The following is a 19,859-nucleotide window of genomic DNA, read 5'->3' as shown; positions in this document are numbered from 1 at the left end:
ACAGAGAGCCGAGTGGTTATGACGCAATCGTTAGCCTATTTTTTACAAAAACTGTTTATACGGGGCCATAATGTAACATAGAAGGTAATGGAGCCCTTTATACATTTTCGTGTATCTTTAGAAATAAATAATGGACAAACAGAGTCTTTAAATGCCTCAGATGTAAAGTTATTCGCTGTCAAAGTGACGCCAAAATGAATGGGAGTCAATGGGAATGCTAACGCAAGTGAAGTTCTGCTAAAAGATGGCAGCCCCCACCCGACTTCAACTTCCGGTCGAGTTCCTTGCCCCTTGCTTGTGATGAATGAGTTGATGAATTCATAATTTCTTAACTTAAACTATTGGCTTTATTGGCATCAAACACAAGACAACTTTAAGCAAAAAGTGTATAATTAGTATGTAAATTCATTCTAATTCTGTTTTTATACAATAAAAAAAACTTATTTCAAATAAAAAGCCTTGGAAAAACTATGCAGAAAAAAAAAAAGATTCATTGTTTTTCATCAAAAAGCCCCTGATGGAGTTTGAACTTCACATTAAACTGCCTCTGTTTTACACAAACCCCTACATCTTCAGATGCGGACGCAGAGCTCCACGTAAAGTTACAAAAAATGCCATGCACACCGCAAATGAAAAATGAGTTTGTGCGCACTCAAAACAATCTTCTGGCAACACTTCGATGATATCCTATTTTCTGTGTCAAGTATATATCAGCCTGAACTAAATATAATTTTGGGGGGAGATTTAATTGAATGTTAATCCCAATCAAACCAATATTTGTTATAGTTTATTATATTAATCTTAAAAGCAGTTAATTGACCTTAAGATCATCTGAATATGTAATTACATAATTGTATTATACTTTAAATATTAAATGTCTACTGCCCTAATGCATTAATAATAATTTATTATGGTAAACTAAAATATGGTATTTTGAATGCATCTGTTAGTTTTCTTCTTCTTCTGCACAGGAAGTTTATGGCAGCACAGAACTGCTGGCGGGAAACTTATGAAATTTGGCACACATAGAAGATGGTTTCATTATTAACAACAGCAAATTTGGAGTCTCTATCTCAAACTCTATAGCATCACCAACAGGCCAAATCTACACTCGTATTTCTGCTAATAACTTTTGAACCTTAAGGCCTAAAAGCAAACTTATTTTTCCCCTAGATTTTTTGGCTCATGCTAAGTCAAATGCAAACCAAAATTTATAATTTCAGGATTTTTTACATTTCTTTTTAACGTTGCAAAACTTTACCAAAATCAGATCAACAATTAAAATGATACACTAAAGTACTTGTGTTTTCTATGCTAGTCAACTTAGTAAATAAGTGTACTTATTTAAAATACAACAAAATATTAATCAAAATGAATATATTAAAAGTACTCTTAATTTGAAAATGTGTACTTCAAAAATGTATGCAAGTTTAAGAAAGTAAAGTCTCTTACTTAAGTGGTCTTTTATTTCATTGATATTTTATGCATGAAAATATTTTTTTTAAAGATGTTAATTTTTCCTCAATATTAACTTTGTTTAAGTGTTTTAAAAAATCGAAATAATCGAAATTTCATACTCGCACACAGTCATGCTTTTGCTCTAAATATCATCATCCATTCACAATCCTAACCCTAAGTATGAGTAATAGTAGCCATATCAAACACTGCTAATTAACTTTTTTCTTGTTCTGTGAGGAATTGAGGAAGTAATGTGGAATTAAACATTACAAGCCACAAGCCCCTGACTCTCTGAACTTTAAGCAACAGCAGTTTAAACTTTCTTTCAAAACAACCTCTCTCTTTCTCTCTCTCTGTCATGCTGTTTTATATATTCTATCTGCTGACCTTGAGAACAGTGAAGAGAGATAAGAAAAACTCTGAATCTTTCAAAAGCGGAGCCAGTAGTGTGTGGACCTTGAAATGTACCTTAAGATGAAAAACCACATGAAGCAGTGCACTCTACCTCCTGTATTTATAAATAACCCCTAGATAGAAAAATTAAAAGTGCATACACTACCTCGAGTTAGAATCAGTGCAGAGTTTTCATTTAAATAAGTGTCCCTGACCAAAGCATGGTAACACACTGAAGTGGAAGCAGAGGCTTTTATGATGCCCCATTGGACTTGGTGTCTCTGTGTCCACAGGCATCCAAGCACTGCAAATTAGACTGATGAATAACCAGTGCATCCCCATTGAATTAACTCGGACTCGTTTTCACCTTGTCATATTCATTAGATTTATTCTGCTATGACTGCTATTCTTTTAGCATGGGTTTTTCCAAGAGTGAAGCTAATTCTTCTTTCTTACTTTTCTTTTTTCTTTCTTTCTCTATGTTTGTATATTAAGGTGAGTCAAGAGTTCACCCCAAAACTTTCAAGAACATTCTAGTCTAAATCTTTTTTTTTGTTTTGTCCAATTTATTGTACATCAAGTGAAAATGATATGCATGGCCACTGATCACTAGCACACCTCTCCTCAAAAAAAAAAAAAAAAAAGATAAAACACTGATCATTCAGGACTGTAAAAAGTGCACAAAAGTTTAATACTAATGTGTTCAGAAGTACAAACAATTAGCCTTAACTTATAATTAAAAATAATAAATACTATAATATAATATATAAACAATTGTCCATTACCAGTGGAATTTTGTCCAGACTTAATTTGCTACTAAAAAACTAGAATATAGCACTGCTAAGATCAGCTCCTTTGACGGAAATATCTTCAGACAGACCTCTCCCTTTGGTGTTCGGATGGCGTTTAGGAAGTCCAGCCTAGTTGGAGAATCTCAGTGCTGGTGGAGTGGTTTCCTCTCAGGGCCTGAGATCTGAATGAGTGGCGCTGATAGAGGCTGAAGGACTGCTTCACTGGGCAAGCCCAAGTGGCCTGAACCGTAGAAACATTCGAGCAGTTTAGGAGCCCATTTGAGCGGGTGACCTGACAGAACACCGACAGCTAATTCTCCGTTTGCACATCATGAGTTAGTGGAATCAATGGGACACCAGCTTATTATACACTACTGACATAGGTATAGTTACCTTACTGTAGTAAAGACAGTGTGAACTTGCAGCTTTTTATATAATATACAATATGTCATGGTCAAAATGCAAATACTCAATCAGAGTTAAATAAAACTAAAATTTAAACCTTTTTTTATTATTTTAATGACAATATTAATAATGGTTTTAATATATAAAGATAAACTAATAATGAAAATTAAAAACCATAATAGTAGCTCAATGACATTTGTCCAATAAATGAGGCTAACAAATCCAAAATGACAGACAAAGCATGCAAGACATCAGTAAGATAACCAAGACATGAGCTCAGTATACACAGGCGTAACCGCAGGAAGAATGAGACTTCACCAACACTGAATGGTTCAGACTGCCCCTCCCCTAGATTAAACCTTCAAGGTTAACAAAAAGAAGCATAACGCCACAGTACACTGGCAAGGACACAAGAAACCTTAGACAAGAGGCCGTTTTAATGAATGTCAATAAAGAAGAGTCTTCAGTTATCTAAATGAACTGGGTTTAACACAATCGACAGATTTTTGGGCTAATCGTCAGTGTTTTCCAGTATTCCTTCTCTTTTGGAGTTTGTTCCTAATGTTGGAAAACACAATTCTAAGCTGTCAGATTTATGAGTTTATGTTTTTGAAATGTTATTTCCTCTTCTGTGATTGCCCCTTTTTGAGATTGCGTTCATGTGCAAATCACAAATGGTGCTTTTAGGCAGCGGTCCCCAACCCCCGGTACCGGTCCGTGCGTCATTTGGTACCGGGCCGCACAAGGAAGAATAAATAACTTACATTAAAGCTGCAGTCGGTAACTTTTGGCGCTCGCGTCTAGCGGAAGAACATTGTAGCCGGAGCTACCTCTCTCTGTTTACATCTATGGCGAGTCACGCAGATACTGTGCTACTCTGCAGCATTGCCGACCCCATCCAGACTAAAATAGTCTGAATATAATCACTTATTATAAGGGTACAGTAGTGATTCAGGAAAAGACAAAAACACGGTTTGGGAAAACAGATTCATGATGTACTCGCTCATTATATATATTTTTGACATTTTTGACACAAAACAACACTGTGGCACACCCCTGCGCTGATTGGACCAGTAGAGCCGGGCGCGGTGGATTTTTGCGGTATCTTATATTTTTAAGGCATGTTTAAACGTCACAGAGTCAGTGAGCGTTAGGGGAAGAGAGGATGTTATTCATGTTATGTTGTTGGCGTGATGTTAGGAGGACGCTGCTAATAAAGTTGCATACGAATACACAGTGGATCCATGTTTATTACTATATTTACAATGTACCACAGTTTTTATGCCAGTCGTATCATTTTATTTTGTTGTATTTATCCGTCACACCTTAAAGCCCGGTCCGTGAAAATATTGTCTGACATTAAACCGGTCCTTGGTGCTAAAAAGGTTGGGGACCGCTGCTTTAAGGGTTGCACGCTAAAACCGAATACTTTTAATACGAAAAAAATAAATGTTTTTAAATATCCTTAACGTTAAGTGTGATCATTAGTACTTGTGCTGGCTTGTGGCACTACAGGCAATAATTATTCATCTTCATTTACATCAACACATTAATCTCGAGCTAAACCCTCATGTGTGAAACGCCCACAAAAAGTATGTCATCAGTGCAGATCAACAGCCTGTGAAGACACATCTAAACCATCACAACTGACCTCAAATCAGCATTGGAAACCCAGCCGCATACACAAATGTGCTGTGTCATGCAAGTCGCTTGATTGACTATTATGAGATGCACGGTGATATCGAAATTCTTGCGTTTCCTATTAAGTGAGAATGCCCCAGGTACACCGACTGTCATTCGCACACCACGCAGCAAGAATTCATATATATATATATATATATATATATATATATATATATATATATATATATATATATATATATATACAGTATATATATGCTGAGCCTCTGCGGCTTCATTGATGTCCTGTTCTCTGGTGTGTTGCACCGTGGCAGATCAATATGACCTTACCTCTGCTGCCTGCTTCTTTGAAACTTAATTACTGATATTCAGCTACAAAGTCATCATGGTCCTTCTGCCAATATTCATTGGGGATCATTACCAGCCTAATAAAACCGGTTATTTATCGGCTTCTGAGCTGACATTCAACCTATCTCCATTTACTTCACTGCTTGCAGAGGCACAGACAAGAGAAAGATAAAAGCAAGGGATTTGATTTGATTTGGTATTTGACACTTGATTTTCTGCACAGGTGTCACTGCATAGACCAATGGCTCTTAAAAATATACGTGACCATAGAAGAACCTTTTTTGTCTAAATGGTTTCATAAAGAACCTTTAAGATCTTGAAGAAAACATTTCATTCAGTTCTTTGTGGCGAAAGAAAGTTCTTCAGGAAGTTAAGAAAGAAGTGGTTCATGGGATGTCTCTTCATTAGATTGAGTCTGAAACATTATTGCATTGTTTCCTCTAGCAGTATTTTATCACAGATGAGGGGTCAAGGTTTAGCTGGTTAGCTCCTGTTTCTTGAATCATGCCATGGGTCAGCAAAAAGCATATTACCTCACTGACAGTCATATGTAAAAAAAAAAAAAAAAAAAAACCTTAGGATAGTCACTAGTGGAGCTAAAAGACAACAAGCTCTGTGAGCTTGTAATACCAGTTGGAGAAATAGTGACCCCTGGAGGCTAAGGGGTAATAACACACACACACACAAGGGCCCTTTGCCAGTTTCCCTCCTTTAGCGTTTAGATTAATATGGTCCACTTTCTATCAGCACACTTGCTGTTAATGCAGTCTGCACTGCTTTCCCAAAGCAATTAACGGAATGGATGCACTGCTGTTGTTTTATCAAAAACAAGTTGCGTCCTGAAGCACATCTCAGCTGTTGATTTATTCATTTGTGTTTCACTTTAAAAGCCTCTGGCCCATCTCTTTTTTATAGAGAATGAGCCGAGGATGCGTAAAGCCCAGCAGAAAGAGGTGCTTAGAGATATGAGCTGTAACGTAATGTCACACAGGGGAGAAATAGAAAATGATGATTTGGAAGAAGTACCAGACAGCTTTGTACAAGAAGATGAAGCAAGACAGATAGTAGTGCAGTGATGAGCAGGAACAGTGGTGGACGTAACATTGTTTTGTTGATTAGCGCAATTAGCTACACTAGGGGATGATATATGAAAGGATGCAAGCTGATTGTGTCTTAATGCATGCTTAGCCTGACCAAGACGGAAGGTGTTGAATTACTGAAAACAAAGAAGAAGTGTGTTGATTCTCCTGCTGGAAATTGTAAAGTATGATCATGATAATAGTAAGTTGTCATTTAGCAGATTGTTCTCAAAGAGTCAGTGTCCAATCCGGCTTCTGGAGGGCCAATGTCTTGTTGAGTTTAGCTCCAATCTTCCCAGAGACACTTCCCTGGAAGTTCGTAGTAATCCCAAACTTGATTGTGGCCCTCTGGGAACAGGATTAGACACCCCTGTCTTACAGTATCCTGAGGTGGATGATTGCACAACAGTAGTGAATTTAATGGGAATGAACCAACAACTTAACAAGGATAGGTGTATTAAAAACTCTGCTCTCATTTTCTCACCCTCATATCCTTCCAAGGCTGTATGACAGGGGTGTCAAATTCAGTTCTTAGAGGGCCACAGCCCTGCAGCAGAGTTTAGCTTCAATCTTAATTAAACGCACCTGATCCAGCTAATCAAGTCCTTGTTGTGTTTGTTGGAATGGAGTCGGACCTGAACTCTATAGGACTGTGGCCCTCAAGGAGCTGAGTTAGACACCTCTGCGACGTATATGATGTCCTGTGATTTGTGAAACACAACAGAGGATGAACATTTTCGATCATTTCAAATATGAGTCTTATGGACTACATTTATGGGTCCTACTCACTATGTAATGATGCAACCCAAGCAAATTGAAAATCTATCATAAAATATATCACAATTCAAGTTGGTTGAGAATTCAAAAGAATTGTGATACAATTATGGGCGGGGGTTAATGTAAATGTATCTCTGAGGGGAACTCACTGTCTTCAGAAATATGTAGATTGTGTTTTCTTCTCTGTATAATGCGTATTAAAGTAGTATTTATAAGCGCGGCACTGGTTTGTTGACAATGGTAACCAAGGAAATGCTGTATTTGTCATGTATGTCATAATTGCCTACTGCTTTTTTATGTAGTTATATATAGTATAATTTGTCAGAACAAATCAGTTTGCTTCAAATGTCCATTCTGTAAAAGGTGCATTTTCTGCTTGAAAATGCTGATATTTCAAAAAGTTAATAAATAAATAAATCCAAGCTAAAAGACGAGAAAGAGCAACAAATATTTGTTTATTTATTTGGGACTTATTTGTTTTAAAATGTAACTTTGTTTTTGTTATTTGACATAGATATTTAAATTTCACAAAGAAATATGCATTACTTTTTTTGAAAGAATAATAAAATAACTCCTCTTCATTTATAAATTTTGTATTTAAAAAAATGTGAGAAAATTATATTTTGAATCGCATCACATCGCATTGTGAGCTGAGTGAATTATAACATCCCCACTGTATTTTTGGACACTACATTTTTGGATGAAGTATTGCTTGAACTCTAGCAATGACACTTTACATGAAAAGCCTTCTCAGCTTAGTTCATTTATTCATCTTCTATCTGTTTTGCAGAGATCCCAACAAACCAGTGCCTCAGGACACCAAGTTCATCCACACCAAGGCCAATCGCTTCGAAGAGGTAGCCTGGTCCAAATACAATCCGCAAGACCAGCTGTACCTGCACATCGGCCTCAAGCCCCGAGTCCGGGATCACTACCGCGCCACTAAAGTGGCGTTCTGGAAGCACCTGGTCCCTCATCTGTACAACCTTCACGACATGTTCCACTACACCTCCACCACCACCAAAGTGCCACCGCCCGAGACCACCCAGAACTCCCTGTCCACCAAACGTCCCAACGGCAAAGCCTGGCCGTTCAACACCAAGCGGCCTCCGATGTCTCCAGCGTACAACAGCGAGAGCGGGAAGGAGCAGTGGAACGGAGAAGAGGAACCAGGCCCTCTGGTGGTGGAGAACCCACGGGATTACTCCACCGAGCTGAGCGTAACCATCGCAGTGGGAGCTTCTCTGCTGTTCCTCAATGTTCTGGCGTTCGCCGCCCTCTACTACCGCAAGGATAAGCGCCGACAGGAGCAGCACCCGCAACCCAGCTCACCACGAGCCACCAACGTCAACGACATGAACCGGCACGCCCCTGAAGAGGAGATCATGTCCCTGCAGGTCAACCAGATGCACCACGCATAATGCATATTAAAGTAGTATTTATAAGCACAGCACTGGTTTGTCGACAGTGGTAACCCATGAAATGCTGTATTTGTCATGTTTGTCATAAGTGCCTCCTGCTGTCAGAGAGTGAATCTGCATCCTCATGCAGCCCGTCTGCTTTTAAGTAGTTTTAGGCCCCGATCAGACGGAATGCGTTTTTGGCAGTGAGAGCAGCAAAAAGCTTGGGACATTCCTTGACTTCATGTAGATATTGAGCGAAAAGCGCTGGGTGACAACCAATCGTCTTTAAATGAAGAAGAAACTCAAAGAGACATAGTTCGTGAAAGAGACACACTATGTCAAAGAGACATAGTATAGAGATAGTTTTCAGAGACATGCTCTGCCCTAAATTTGACACGCCCTAAAGCAGTGGTGTTGTAGGTTGCCAGAGGCACGAAGCGCAGATTTGATGCTGTTGAGAAAAAAAGCAACTGTGGTGATGAAAGTTTACCATTGCTTAGAAAGTCCAGAGACTGCAATGATGGAGAGGAAACTGTTGGTGTCTGTCGCAGGTTACAGGGAGCTGTATTTTTAAGGTTTTTGCTAATATGACAGTTTACTTAACAGCAAAAACCAAAGATTTGAGAGCGCTTGAGAGCACTATATAAAAAAAACGCAGCACACTCTTCTTTTTTAAAAGTCACGCAGTGCGCAGTCGCGTTTTCAGACCTAAAAAACACGTTTAGTCTGATCGGGCCTTGTGTAGCATAATCTATCAAAACAAGTAAATTTCATTCAAATGCATTTTCTGTACAAAATCCATTTTCCGCTGGAAACATGCTGATATTTCTTTAAAAAAAATTATGTCACTGCAGGTCAACCAGACGCACCATGAGTGTGACGCAGGGCCACCGGGAGACCCCTTACGGCTCGCTTCGCTTCCCGACTACACGCTGACTCTGCGGCGCTCGCCTGATGATATCCCACTCATGACGCCCAACACCATAACCATGATCCCCAACTCGCTGGTGGGCATGCCCAACCTACATCCCTACAACACCTTCACAGCGGGCTTCAACTCCACCGGCCTGCCACACTCCCACTCCACCACCCGTGTATAGCTTTATGGCCATCCGACAAGAGGGAGGGATGCGGGAAGAGTCTCTGGCTTCAATGAAAACACTGAGGCGAGAGAAGGGGGTTCAGGACGATGGCGGAAACTAAAAGATTTCAATAGACTTTTGCATAAAGCAGTGACAAGTTCTTTCCAGATGTCAAGTTGTGCAAACCTGCCAAAACAGAACTGCTCTCTTTCCTCTGAAAAGGGACGAGCGTTTCAAGCAGTATTTTTTCTAATCATCGTTTTAAAAGAAAAGAAAGAAACGCCTTTTTGAGCAGAATCGGGCGAATGGGGCGATCACTTTTTTTCTTGAATATATATATATATATAAAAAATAAAAAAAAAATTGAAAGTGCATTTTATTTCCCATCACAGTCTTTTGTGGGAAACATGTTTCAGAACAATGGCCTCCTAAGGTGACATCTGCATAATATTGTTTGCTTTACTTTGCGATTTCTTTTCAATGCCTTATAAACAGCTGTTTTTTCACTTAATTTGACGATCTTTCCCTGAAATGTGTCTGTGTGGAACATAGCGATCTGACTCGAGCAGTTGGATCCCAGAATGCATGAGACAAACGACAAATACGGAAAGCGGTGGATAGAAATGGTAACTGCGACTCATTTTCCAGTTGCATAAGCTCACGTGGCGTTTTCACTTTTTTTCTTGGTTCCACTGAAAGTCTTTTGTTTAAAACTTTTCCAATGGACAGAGACTGGAGATAAAGACTTTTAAAGTTACTGTAAGTGTTTTGTTTAAAGAAAAGTGCATATTTTACAACAAAATTATCTATCGGCTCCTGTGTCAAATTCCCATTTAAATGCACACTTACACACAACGCTCAGAGCACTGTTTGACTGGTGTGTGTGTGTGTGTGTGTGTGTGTGAGAGAGAGAGAGAGATTCTGGGTGTGAATGGGAATATTTGAGTTGTCTGTGTGTGTGTGTGTGTGTGTGATTGCCTTTGCCATGTTTTCTGTTTCTATATATTTGTGTGATGGGGGGGTTGGCTGGGGGGGGGGGCTTCTGCATTGATTTTGTTCACCACAAGTAGTGTTTCAGCTGCGTCTATTGTCGTCTGTCTTTGCGAAACAGAACTTTTTGTTATTTTAAAAAGTTACATATGTCTAATTTTGCTTAAGAATTACAAAATAAATCTATTATTTTACATGCAAGAGAAAACAATAGCTAAAGATTGAACCGAACTAACTGACATGATTCCATTGACTTTGTAAGCGTTTCTCTCGACTGGAGACAGTGGCCTCTTTACACTGAATAACCTGACTTCGGTGTAGACCTGTGTTTCTTTAAATATATATATAAATATGGGCATACATACATATATGTATAGGGCTTTTATGAAGATTTTGCTCCCTTTGACCTGAAAGTGTAAATGACCATTATTATCAATTATTAGGCTGAAAGCAGCAATATTCTGAGGGCAGAGCAGTTAGTGTCTGTACTAGTGTTATCCTCTACACCATAACCTGAGGCCACAACAACTGTCTTTTTAATAGCTCTATATGTATATTTATGTATAAATATATTTAATATTTATTTATGTATACCAGATGTATACATGCTGATTGTGCCATGTGCCAAATTAAACCATAAAACTGGAGAAGAAATTGGTTTCCAAAAACTTTATTTCATTTCTACGTTTATACATTTTTGCACAACTCTATCACCATTAAATACGTATTTCTGTTCTCTCAGTACTTCAATTTTTGAAACCCTCAGATTCCAGTACATATGTTGTTGTATGATTAGCACAAAAAATGCTAAAATACCCCTTGAAACTCCATTTAACAAACATGTACAAAGTTAATGTGCACACTTAATGATGAAGAGTCACTTTTTAAGCAAAAACAAAAAAACAAAAAACGGCTTAAGTGACTCAAATATCCAACATTTCATAAAGAGTAATACTGTTCAGCAAAGCGTTATGAGAAGAGACAGGTGTGTAAAATATCTTTATAATTACACACCTAGCACTGCATAGCGTCATTTCAGGCATTGGAAAGACTTTATGGTTGGAAACTGGAATTATGATCAAGTATGAATATCCCCACATTCAACACGGATTGCAGTGACAATATACATATATATATATATATATATATATATATATATACAGTATACAAATTCAATTTGTATTTCTCACGGCATGCACATTTATCTATAATTCTGACCTTAAAAGTCACATAAAATCTTCTTTTAAAGCTGCAGTAGGGAACTTTTGATGCTCTAGCGGTTAATAAACAGAACTGCTTGCATCTTGCGGAAGAACATCGTAGCCGGAACTACTTCTCTCTGTTTATGTCTATGAAGAATCACAAAGGTACTGGGTTACTCCGCCGCGGTACCCCCGGAGATATCTAAAATAGTCCGAATATAAACACTTATTATAGGTGCACCCTAGTGATTCAGGACAAGCTAAAAGCACGGTTTGGAAAATGGATTCATGGTGTACTCGCTTATTATATACATTTTTCTACATTTTGAACACAAACAAAGTTACGGACCGCAGCTCTGATTGGTTGTTTGCTTACCAGGAGTGGATGACTTTCTGCAAATGGCAATAGGACACTGGGAGGAGCCAGAGGAGCTTGATTTTTTTCACAGATTATCTGTCTCATATTCTACTGTCAGGACATGATGACAGGTTTAACAAATATGTAAAAAATATATTTTTACAAAAGTTCCCTACTTCAGCTTTAATTCAATGTCTCATCGGATTCTCCAAACATGTTCAGCCTGGTTCACTGATGTTGAGCATATGGGTGTTATTAGGATTGAAACATGAAGCAACAATGTGAATGCAAACTTTAAAAGGACAACAAACTCTGTAATGAAGAATAAATACCGTGGCTGGTTGAAAAGCTCTTGAAACCAGGTCTGAATTCGACTCGCAGAACCTGAGTCATCAGCATATGAGAGTATTTATTACTCATGTGGGTGTTTAAGGATGTTTTGATGGCTGCTGATTCATCAGTCATATTCAGCTTCTGATCCCTGATTGACTGAAGGGATGTCACGACACACATGAAGTCTCGCAGGAGGGTCTCCTCGGATGAGCGTGCTGCTGACAGGGTTACATTACAGACGGCACGGATGTGAGCAGATAGAAACTCTGAGACCCTTGGGGCCACATGACAGACACCTGCTACAATATCTACTGACTAAAGTACTCGGGTGTCACGCTAAAGCCAAAGAATAGGCATAAGTATGACATTAAATGAGTTTTTAGGCTGTGCAGTGGAGCAATTTGATTGTAGCTTTGTTCTGCTCGAGCGTGTACCTGCCGTTGAGGAAATGACTTTAGCTGCTAGGCTGCAAGCCACGGTGCATAACATCTTCTCTTCTGTGTCTTAAGTGCTGCTCTCATAAATCAAATGATTTTTCATGCTCTCCTCTGCTGCTCCGGTCCTCTTACTGTAGCTCTGAAAGGAGCTAATGCACAGTAGAAATTAATATGACCATGGACCAATTTCTGATTAAATGGATCATTCTTGTAGTGACATTTACATATATTACTGTGTTTATCTAATGCCATGTTTCAGAATGTTACGGCTTGATAATGATCTACATGGTTTCCTCATGTCAAAATTGTTGCTAGTCTTTTGACAGTATCGGGAGTAAGTAGTCATTGCATAATTTAATTACAAAATAAATGTAACTGTGTGATTGAAAAATGTGTGATTAAGTTACAGTTACCTTTGAAAATGTTAACGATAACAAAGGGGGTTACAAATGAATATTTTCACACACATATAGATTTGATTAATTCTTTCCCAAATTGCATTGGCTTCTTTAAGATATGAGACACCAACGTTTCAGGAGTTTATAAGACATGCTTTTATTTCCTATTTGGGTTATATGCTTTCTTTTTTAAGATTAACTTTTTTTAGATGACGGTGTTTGCTGTCAAAGATTTCATAAAACAGTATCATAGCTATTAAACGGTTTCTTGCTATGATTTTAAATCTGTATTTAAACTCAGATTGATCTCAAAGTCAAAAGAGCTGCTAAAGTCTGATTTTGTGCTGGCAGTGCTTTAAAATGAAATGATTATATTCTTAATATTCTTAAGTAATCAGTATTAAGCGTGCATGCTTTAAATGTTTCAAAATGATTAACAATTGAAAGCCTTCATTAATTTAGAAAAGTATTCAAAAAGTACTCTAATGTAATCAGTTGGACACTTTAATTTAAGAAAGTAACTGAAATAGTTACACTACTAATTACATTTTAAATAGAGTTACCTGTAACCTTTTAAGTAACCTTCCCAACACTGGTCTCTGCCTTGGGTCCTTCCTTCAAATTAGGAATTATTTTTTCATCCATAAACAAGGTGAACACCATAATATTGCACCTCTCCGCAGCAATCCATGTGATTGCATTCATTTGGGTTTAGGGGTTTGTTCAAATCCCTAACTCTGACAACGAGCAATAATAATAGTCATAGTTACCTTAGAAAGCACCACTATAAAAGGTAAAAACTGCAAAGACGTATTCCTGCTGAGCAGACAAATAGATTCTGCTGTTTTTAAAGGCTGAAGTACTTTACTCTTGATGATTGGACTTTCTTCTGTGAGCTGAACGGTCAGAGATGTGTTATTTTCTTGTAGCTGAAAAGGTTTAGCTGTGAATAACTAGGTGAATAAAACTGCTTTTAGAAATGAGAGCAAAGTTGGACTAGGGAGAATGGATGGTTTGCCAGCACTTTTGGACTGGAAGGATGAGAGCATTACTCTTTCGCTTTCCCTCCTTCCCTCTCACTCATAAAAACTATACCTCATAAAATAGTTTTAGAGATGATTAGCTGCAGTATTGCATTGAGGGCTATATGGTATCAAATGGACAGACTATTAAGGAAGAGCAGGAGATACGCACTAATTGCACTCACAAGGTATTACACATTAAACAGAGCTAATAGCACATGCTCTGAGGTGTTAAGAGGCGATCCCAACCATGACAAGCTAACGATGCAGTTTAATCTTATTAACATTATGTGCTGTGTGACTGCAACGGCTGCACACAAACAATAAAATGATCTTGCAGGTAATTGCATGCAAAGGAAGGAAAATAATTGCTCGTTTGAATGTTGCAGATTAATTGAAGACAGTGAAGCGGTCATATGGAACTAACGCGTGTTGAGTGATGTGTGGATGTAATAATAGTGAACGACTTCCCATGAGACACAGGCTTTGGTTTGAATCTTAGCTTTTATTGAAAACAGCACCCAAGAGTAGGATTTTCAGATTAATCACCAGTTTCTGTATTCGGTTAAAGCGTTTTACCCATTATTGTTACCAATTTTAAAATGAAATAAATCATAAAAATACAAATTATAATAATAATAAAATCAATGAAGCACTGCATACACCATTAGAGGAAATAAAAAAATGGATTAAACTCTACAGTCAAGACATTTTTTAATAATTGAGAAATTGCACAAATAGATATTTTACAATACAACCTATAACTAGCATATAGAAAATAGATTTGATCAGGTGAATTTTGAGCCTTAAAGCTTAAGGCTAAATACTAAAGTCTAAAAGTCAGGTATATTTGAATATGGCCTGCGTATTCTTGTCAACACTATTTCCAAAAAGCACCAGTTTGTTTTGAATTCAATTTAGCTATTTTCTGAGGCGTTCAGAAGGAATGAATAGCAGCTTTTCATTTTAAATTGTTTTCATTAGTTGCTTTATATCAGCTGCACATCTCATCATGACCAGGCCTCTTCAGCAATCGCCTGCTCTTTCTTTCATTACCTTCAGATGATGTGCTGCCTTCTTCTTCTTCTTCAGAATAAACGGAGTGAGATTTAATACCCTGAATAGACTATCCTGACCTCAGTCCTATTATGCTAAAGAACAAATATCATTATCTTCATGCCATTATCTCTAGTTCCAACTGCTTTAGAGCTGATTAGAGCAACTAAAGTCTAAACCCTAAATGAGATCTATAGAGGGCACACTGAAAAGAAATGAATTTGGCCTTAAGCAAAGCTTCCTCAAGTGGTGCTCTCTTGATTCATTACATTTTTGCTAAATAGTAACAAGTGGTTTTAATATCCTTTGTGTTTTGAACTAACATATGTTTGTAGTTAACAGAAGAAAAAAAATGCTGTATCTGCTGAGGTCCTGTCTGCACATCCGTTGTTCAGATTCACATGATTAGATATGGTTTGATTGTGTAGTTTTATGGTATACAATCTCACAACATACCTCACTGACTTTATTGCAGGCTTTCAGAGGTTTCAAGATCAGCTTAGGCATCTTAAAAGCTAAAACTAGCTCACTGTTGCTTTTTGGATGCATCTAAATTTGGAATCAGAGCGAGGTTAGCATGCAAAAATAACACCCCTGTGCTTTTAATTCCTCAATAATAATTTGCTACAGAACACAGAGGTAGAAATTTGCTCCCAGATACTGTATAAAGCATTTAATAACATTATTGAGCACCAATTAACAGAAATGTAGTATATTCTATAAAAGCATAATGGCTGATTGCAGGAATGCCATTGTTATTTAGGTTTAAATTCATGCTTACAATTTGTCCTTTTTGAAAGAACTCAGAACAGCTGCTGTCTCAAATATATGACCACCAGCAATTCATAAGGTCTAGTAAATTATATATGATATCCTCTTGCATTGTACCTCCAGTAATATGGCATATAATGAAGGAAAAGGGCAAGCTAGCCTCTGACCTCACAGCTGAAAACTAGCCCCCCTTCCAAAAATATGTCCCCTAATCTGGAAATGCATTTCTTTATTTATTTTGTGGCCCTCAAGCATGCAGCTGAAAAATACAGTCAGAGTCAAAGTCATCCAGACCTTCTGCTGCTCAAGCCATTATTTTCACACTGTGTCACACATTGCAGTGCACTTCATTATAGAGATGCCTGCATCTCAAGGTAACGCTGTTATTTCACATCTATTCCCTATAAATCTTGTGTCACATCTGAGCATCATAAAACACCTGATGTTACTTTGATATGAATAAAAACAGATAACTTGCTCAACTGTCTATCAGTTCATGAACTTTGCCTGCACTCCATTCCAGGAAAAAAAAATTAGTTTGTACTGTTTGTCTTAGAATATAATTATCCGGTCTTCTTAATGGGTTTGGTTGGCATAAACAGAGATTAGAAGCTTGTTTCCTGGTCTACAGTTTACTTGTGTTTACCTTTTTTTTTTTTTCTTCTTCTTTTTGTTGCATAAGAAGCATGTTGCGTAGTGTTGCCCTGTCTTAATGCAATCATTGCTCTCTGCACAGTGCGGCTCTCTAGGGTGTACTTCAGTAAAGCGTTGCATCAAACAGATGACAAGCCTCTGTAAACAAAGATGCCTGGGTCTATCTTGCTGGGGGGCTTCCAAGATGCACAAAACAGGCACATTTTCTTGCCTACATTCTAATTAGGCAATCAGCAGAAGAATGCTTTAAAGCACCTGTTTTCTTTTGTACAAAATGCCATCTACTTAAAGAACCGCTTCCCATCGGTGTCTATTTGAAATGCAAAACAGGAGTGGGCCAATTTGTCTGTTTTTATATCAATAGAAGTGCAGCAGAGACCCAGAGATTCAGCTGGGACTGTCAGCTGTCAAACTGTTTTTCTAAGAATCTGATTACAACGTAGTATAGTAGTTTATTGCATTTGGAATGTGTAACTATTAACCAGTAACCATTCTTATATTTAGTAATGTTTGCTCATGTGCTATTTTGTATATAATTGATCTGACTTACAAAAAGCAAAACAAAACAAAGAGGTCAAAATGCTCCATGTAAAGAAGCCAAATCTAGGGACGCGCTAGAAAATTAAATCAATGTGTTTTATTTTTTTTTTTTTTTTTTTTTTTTTTGGACTTGGGCTAGTTTGCAACCACAGAAATGGCAAAAATGAGTATTTTGGTGGCAAGTTTTGCATGAGCACTTTCTATCTAATGTAACACTTTCTATATGAGTCCTATATTTATAATGCATTATAAGGGTGTTTTTGAGCCATAAAGCTTAGAATACATTATAATACTTACCTGATTGTGGTTGAAACTTTTAAGAGTATGATGCATTATAACAAGTCAAGTCACCTTTATTTATAAAGGTGAGGATTTCACAGTATGAAGTCCCTCAAGGCTCAGTACTAGGGCCATTACTCTTCACACTTAACATGTTACCCTTGGGAGATATCATAAAGAAAAACTGTGTTAGCTTTCACTGTTATGTGAAAAATCCTCATTATATCTGTGCAATCATTTGCGATCAAGTCAAGGATATCACTGTAAAGTGTTCACAACTAAGCAAGCCATAGGGAACCAAAACTCGGTGACAGAATGGAGAAAAAACCTTGGGAGAAACCAGGCTCAGTTTGGTGGCCAGTTCTCCTCTGGCCAGATGAAACCAGTAGTTCAATTCCAGGCTGCAGCAAAGTCAGATTGTGCAGAAGAATCATCTGTTTCCTGTGGTCTTGTCCTGGTGGTCCTCTGAGACAAGGTCTTTACAGGGGATCTGTATCTGGGGCTCTAGTTGTCCTGATCTCCGCAGTCTTTCAGGGCTGTAGAGGTCCTTTCTAGGTGCTGATCCACCATCTGGTCTGGATACGTACTGGATCCGGGTGACTGCAGTGACCCTCTGATCTGGACACAGACTGGATCTGGTGGCTACGGTGACCTCAGAATAGGAGAGAAACAGACAAATATTAGCATAGATGCCATTCTTCTAGTGACGTAGCAAGTACATCGGGTGTTATAGGAAGTGTTCCCGGTTCCAGTTTACCTAATTAATGCAGCCTAAACATCCTTTAACGGATTTGGATATTAAACGCATATTAGTATGTTATGTGTAAGCCAGGTTAAAGAGATGGGTCTTTAATCTAGATTTAAACTGCAAGAGTGTGTCTGCCTCCCAAACAATGTTAGGTAGGTTATTCCAGAGTTTAGGCGCCAAATAGGAAAAGGATCTGCCGCCCGCAGTTGATTTTGATATTCTAGGTATTATCAAATTGCCTAAGTTTTGAGAACGCAGAAGACATGGAGGACTATAATGTAACAAGAGCTTGTTCAAATACTGAGGTGCTAAACCATTCAGGGCTTTATAAGTAATAAGCAAGATTTTAAAATCTATACAATGTTTAATAGGGAGTCAGTGCTGTGTTGCCAGGGCCGGGTTAATATGGTCATACTTCCTGGTTCTAGTAAGAACTCTTGCTGCTGCATTTTGAACCAGCTGGAGTTTGTTTATTAGGCGTGCAGAACAACCAACCAATAAAGCATTACATGGATTAACATTTCTGAATTTAACATTAACAGCATAGTTTGTAATTTGGATATATTTTTGAGATGGAAAAATGCAGTTTTACAAATGCTAGAAACGTGGCTTTCTAATGAAAGATTGCGATCAAATAGCACACCTAGGTTCCTAACTGATGATGAAGAATTGACAGAGCAACCATCAAGTCTTAGACAGTGTTCTATGTTAATACATGCAGAGTTTTTAGTCCCTATAATTAACACGTCTGTTTTTTCAGAATTTAGCAGTAAGAAATTACTCGTCATCCAGTTTTTTACATCGAATGTGCATTCAGTTAGTTTTTCAAGTTGGTATGTTTTGCGTGGCCACAAAGAAATACCTTAGAATAACAGTGAAAGTTAACACAGTTTTTCTTTATGATATCTCCCAAGGGTAACATGTAAAGCGTGAAGAGTAATGGCCCTAGCACTGAGCCTTGAGGGACTTCATACTGTGAAAACCTCATAGATGCCATTTTTCTCTAAGAAGGAATATGATACTACCTTTTCTAGTATATTTGACAGAAAAGGGAGATTCGAGATTGTCTGTAATTAACTAGTTCTTTGGGGTCTAGTTGTGGTTTTTTGATGAGAGTCTTAATAACAACCAGTTTGAAGGTTTTGGGGACATATCCTAATGACAATGAGGAATTAATACTAGTCAGAAAAGGATGACTTCTGGAAGCACCGCTTTTAAAGGCTTAGATGGTATAGGGTCTAACATACATGCTGTTGGTTTAGATGATTTAACAAGTTTATAAAATTATTAATCTCCTATAGTAGAGAATGAGTGGAATTGTTCTTCGGGTAATCCATTACACGCTATCAGATGTGATACTATAGCTGACGGCTGCATGGTTACAATTCTTTCTCTAATTCTCTAGTTTTAATAATGTCATTACTGCTGTGCTGTTGGGAAATGTCAACAATTGTTTTATTTTTCATTAATTTGGCCACTGTATTGAATAAATACCTGGGGTAATGTTTGTTTTCTTTTAAAAAGAGATGAAAAATAATCAGATCTAGCAGTTTTAATGCTTTTCTGTAGGATAGGTTACTTTTGCGGCAAACAATACAAAATACCTCTAGTTTTGTTTTCCTCCAGCTGAGCTCCATTTTCCGGGCTGCTCTCTTTAGGGTGCGAGTATGCTCATTATACCATGGTGTCAAACT

At 37.8% G+C, this 19,859-nt stretch overlaps 1 protein-coding gene across 3 annotated transcripts in view; it reads left to right on the top strand.

The window, feature by feature from the left end:
- Positions 1 to 11,021, top strand: part of LOC127971904 (neuroligin-3-like) — a 163,311-nt gene extending 152,290 nt beyond the window's left edge. For all 3 annotated transcript variants that reach the window (XM_052575230.1, XM_052575232.1, XM_052575231.1), the window contains 2 exons: positions 7,683 to 8,289; positions 9,150 to 11,021. In XM_052575230.1, the coding sequence (XP_052431190.1) occupies positions 7,683 to 8,289; positions 9,150 to 9,395 (853 nt within the window). In that variant the 3' untranslated portion in view covers positions 9,396 to 11,021. The remainder of the gene's footprint in view (positions 1 to 7,682; positions 8,290 to 9,149) is intronic.
- Positions 11,022 to 19,859: the final 8,838 nt, after the last annotated feature.

This window comes from Carassius gibelio, chromosome B14 (genome assembly GCF_023724105.1).
Source record: "Carassius gibelio isolate Cgi1373 ecotype wild population from Czech Republic chromosome B14, carGib1.2-hapl.c, whole genome shotgun sequence".
Classification (NCBI taxonomy): Eukaryota; Metazoa; Chordata; class Actinopteri; order Cypriniformes; family Cyprinidae; genus Carassius; species Carassius gibelio.
Note: the sequence above shows the minus strand (reverse complement) of the source record. Positions and strands in the feature narration are given on the sequence as shown.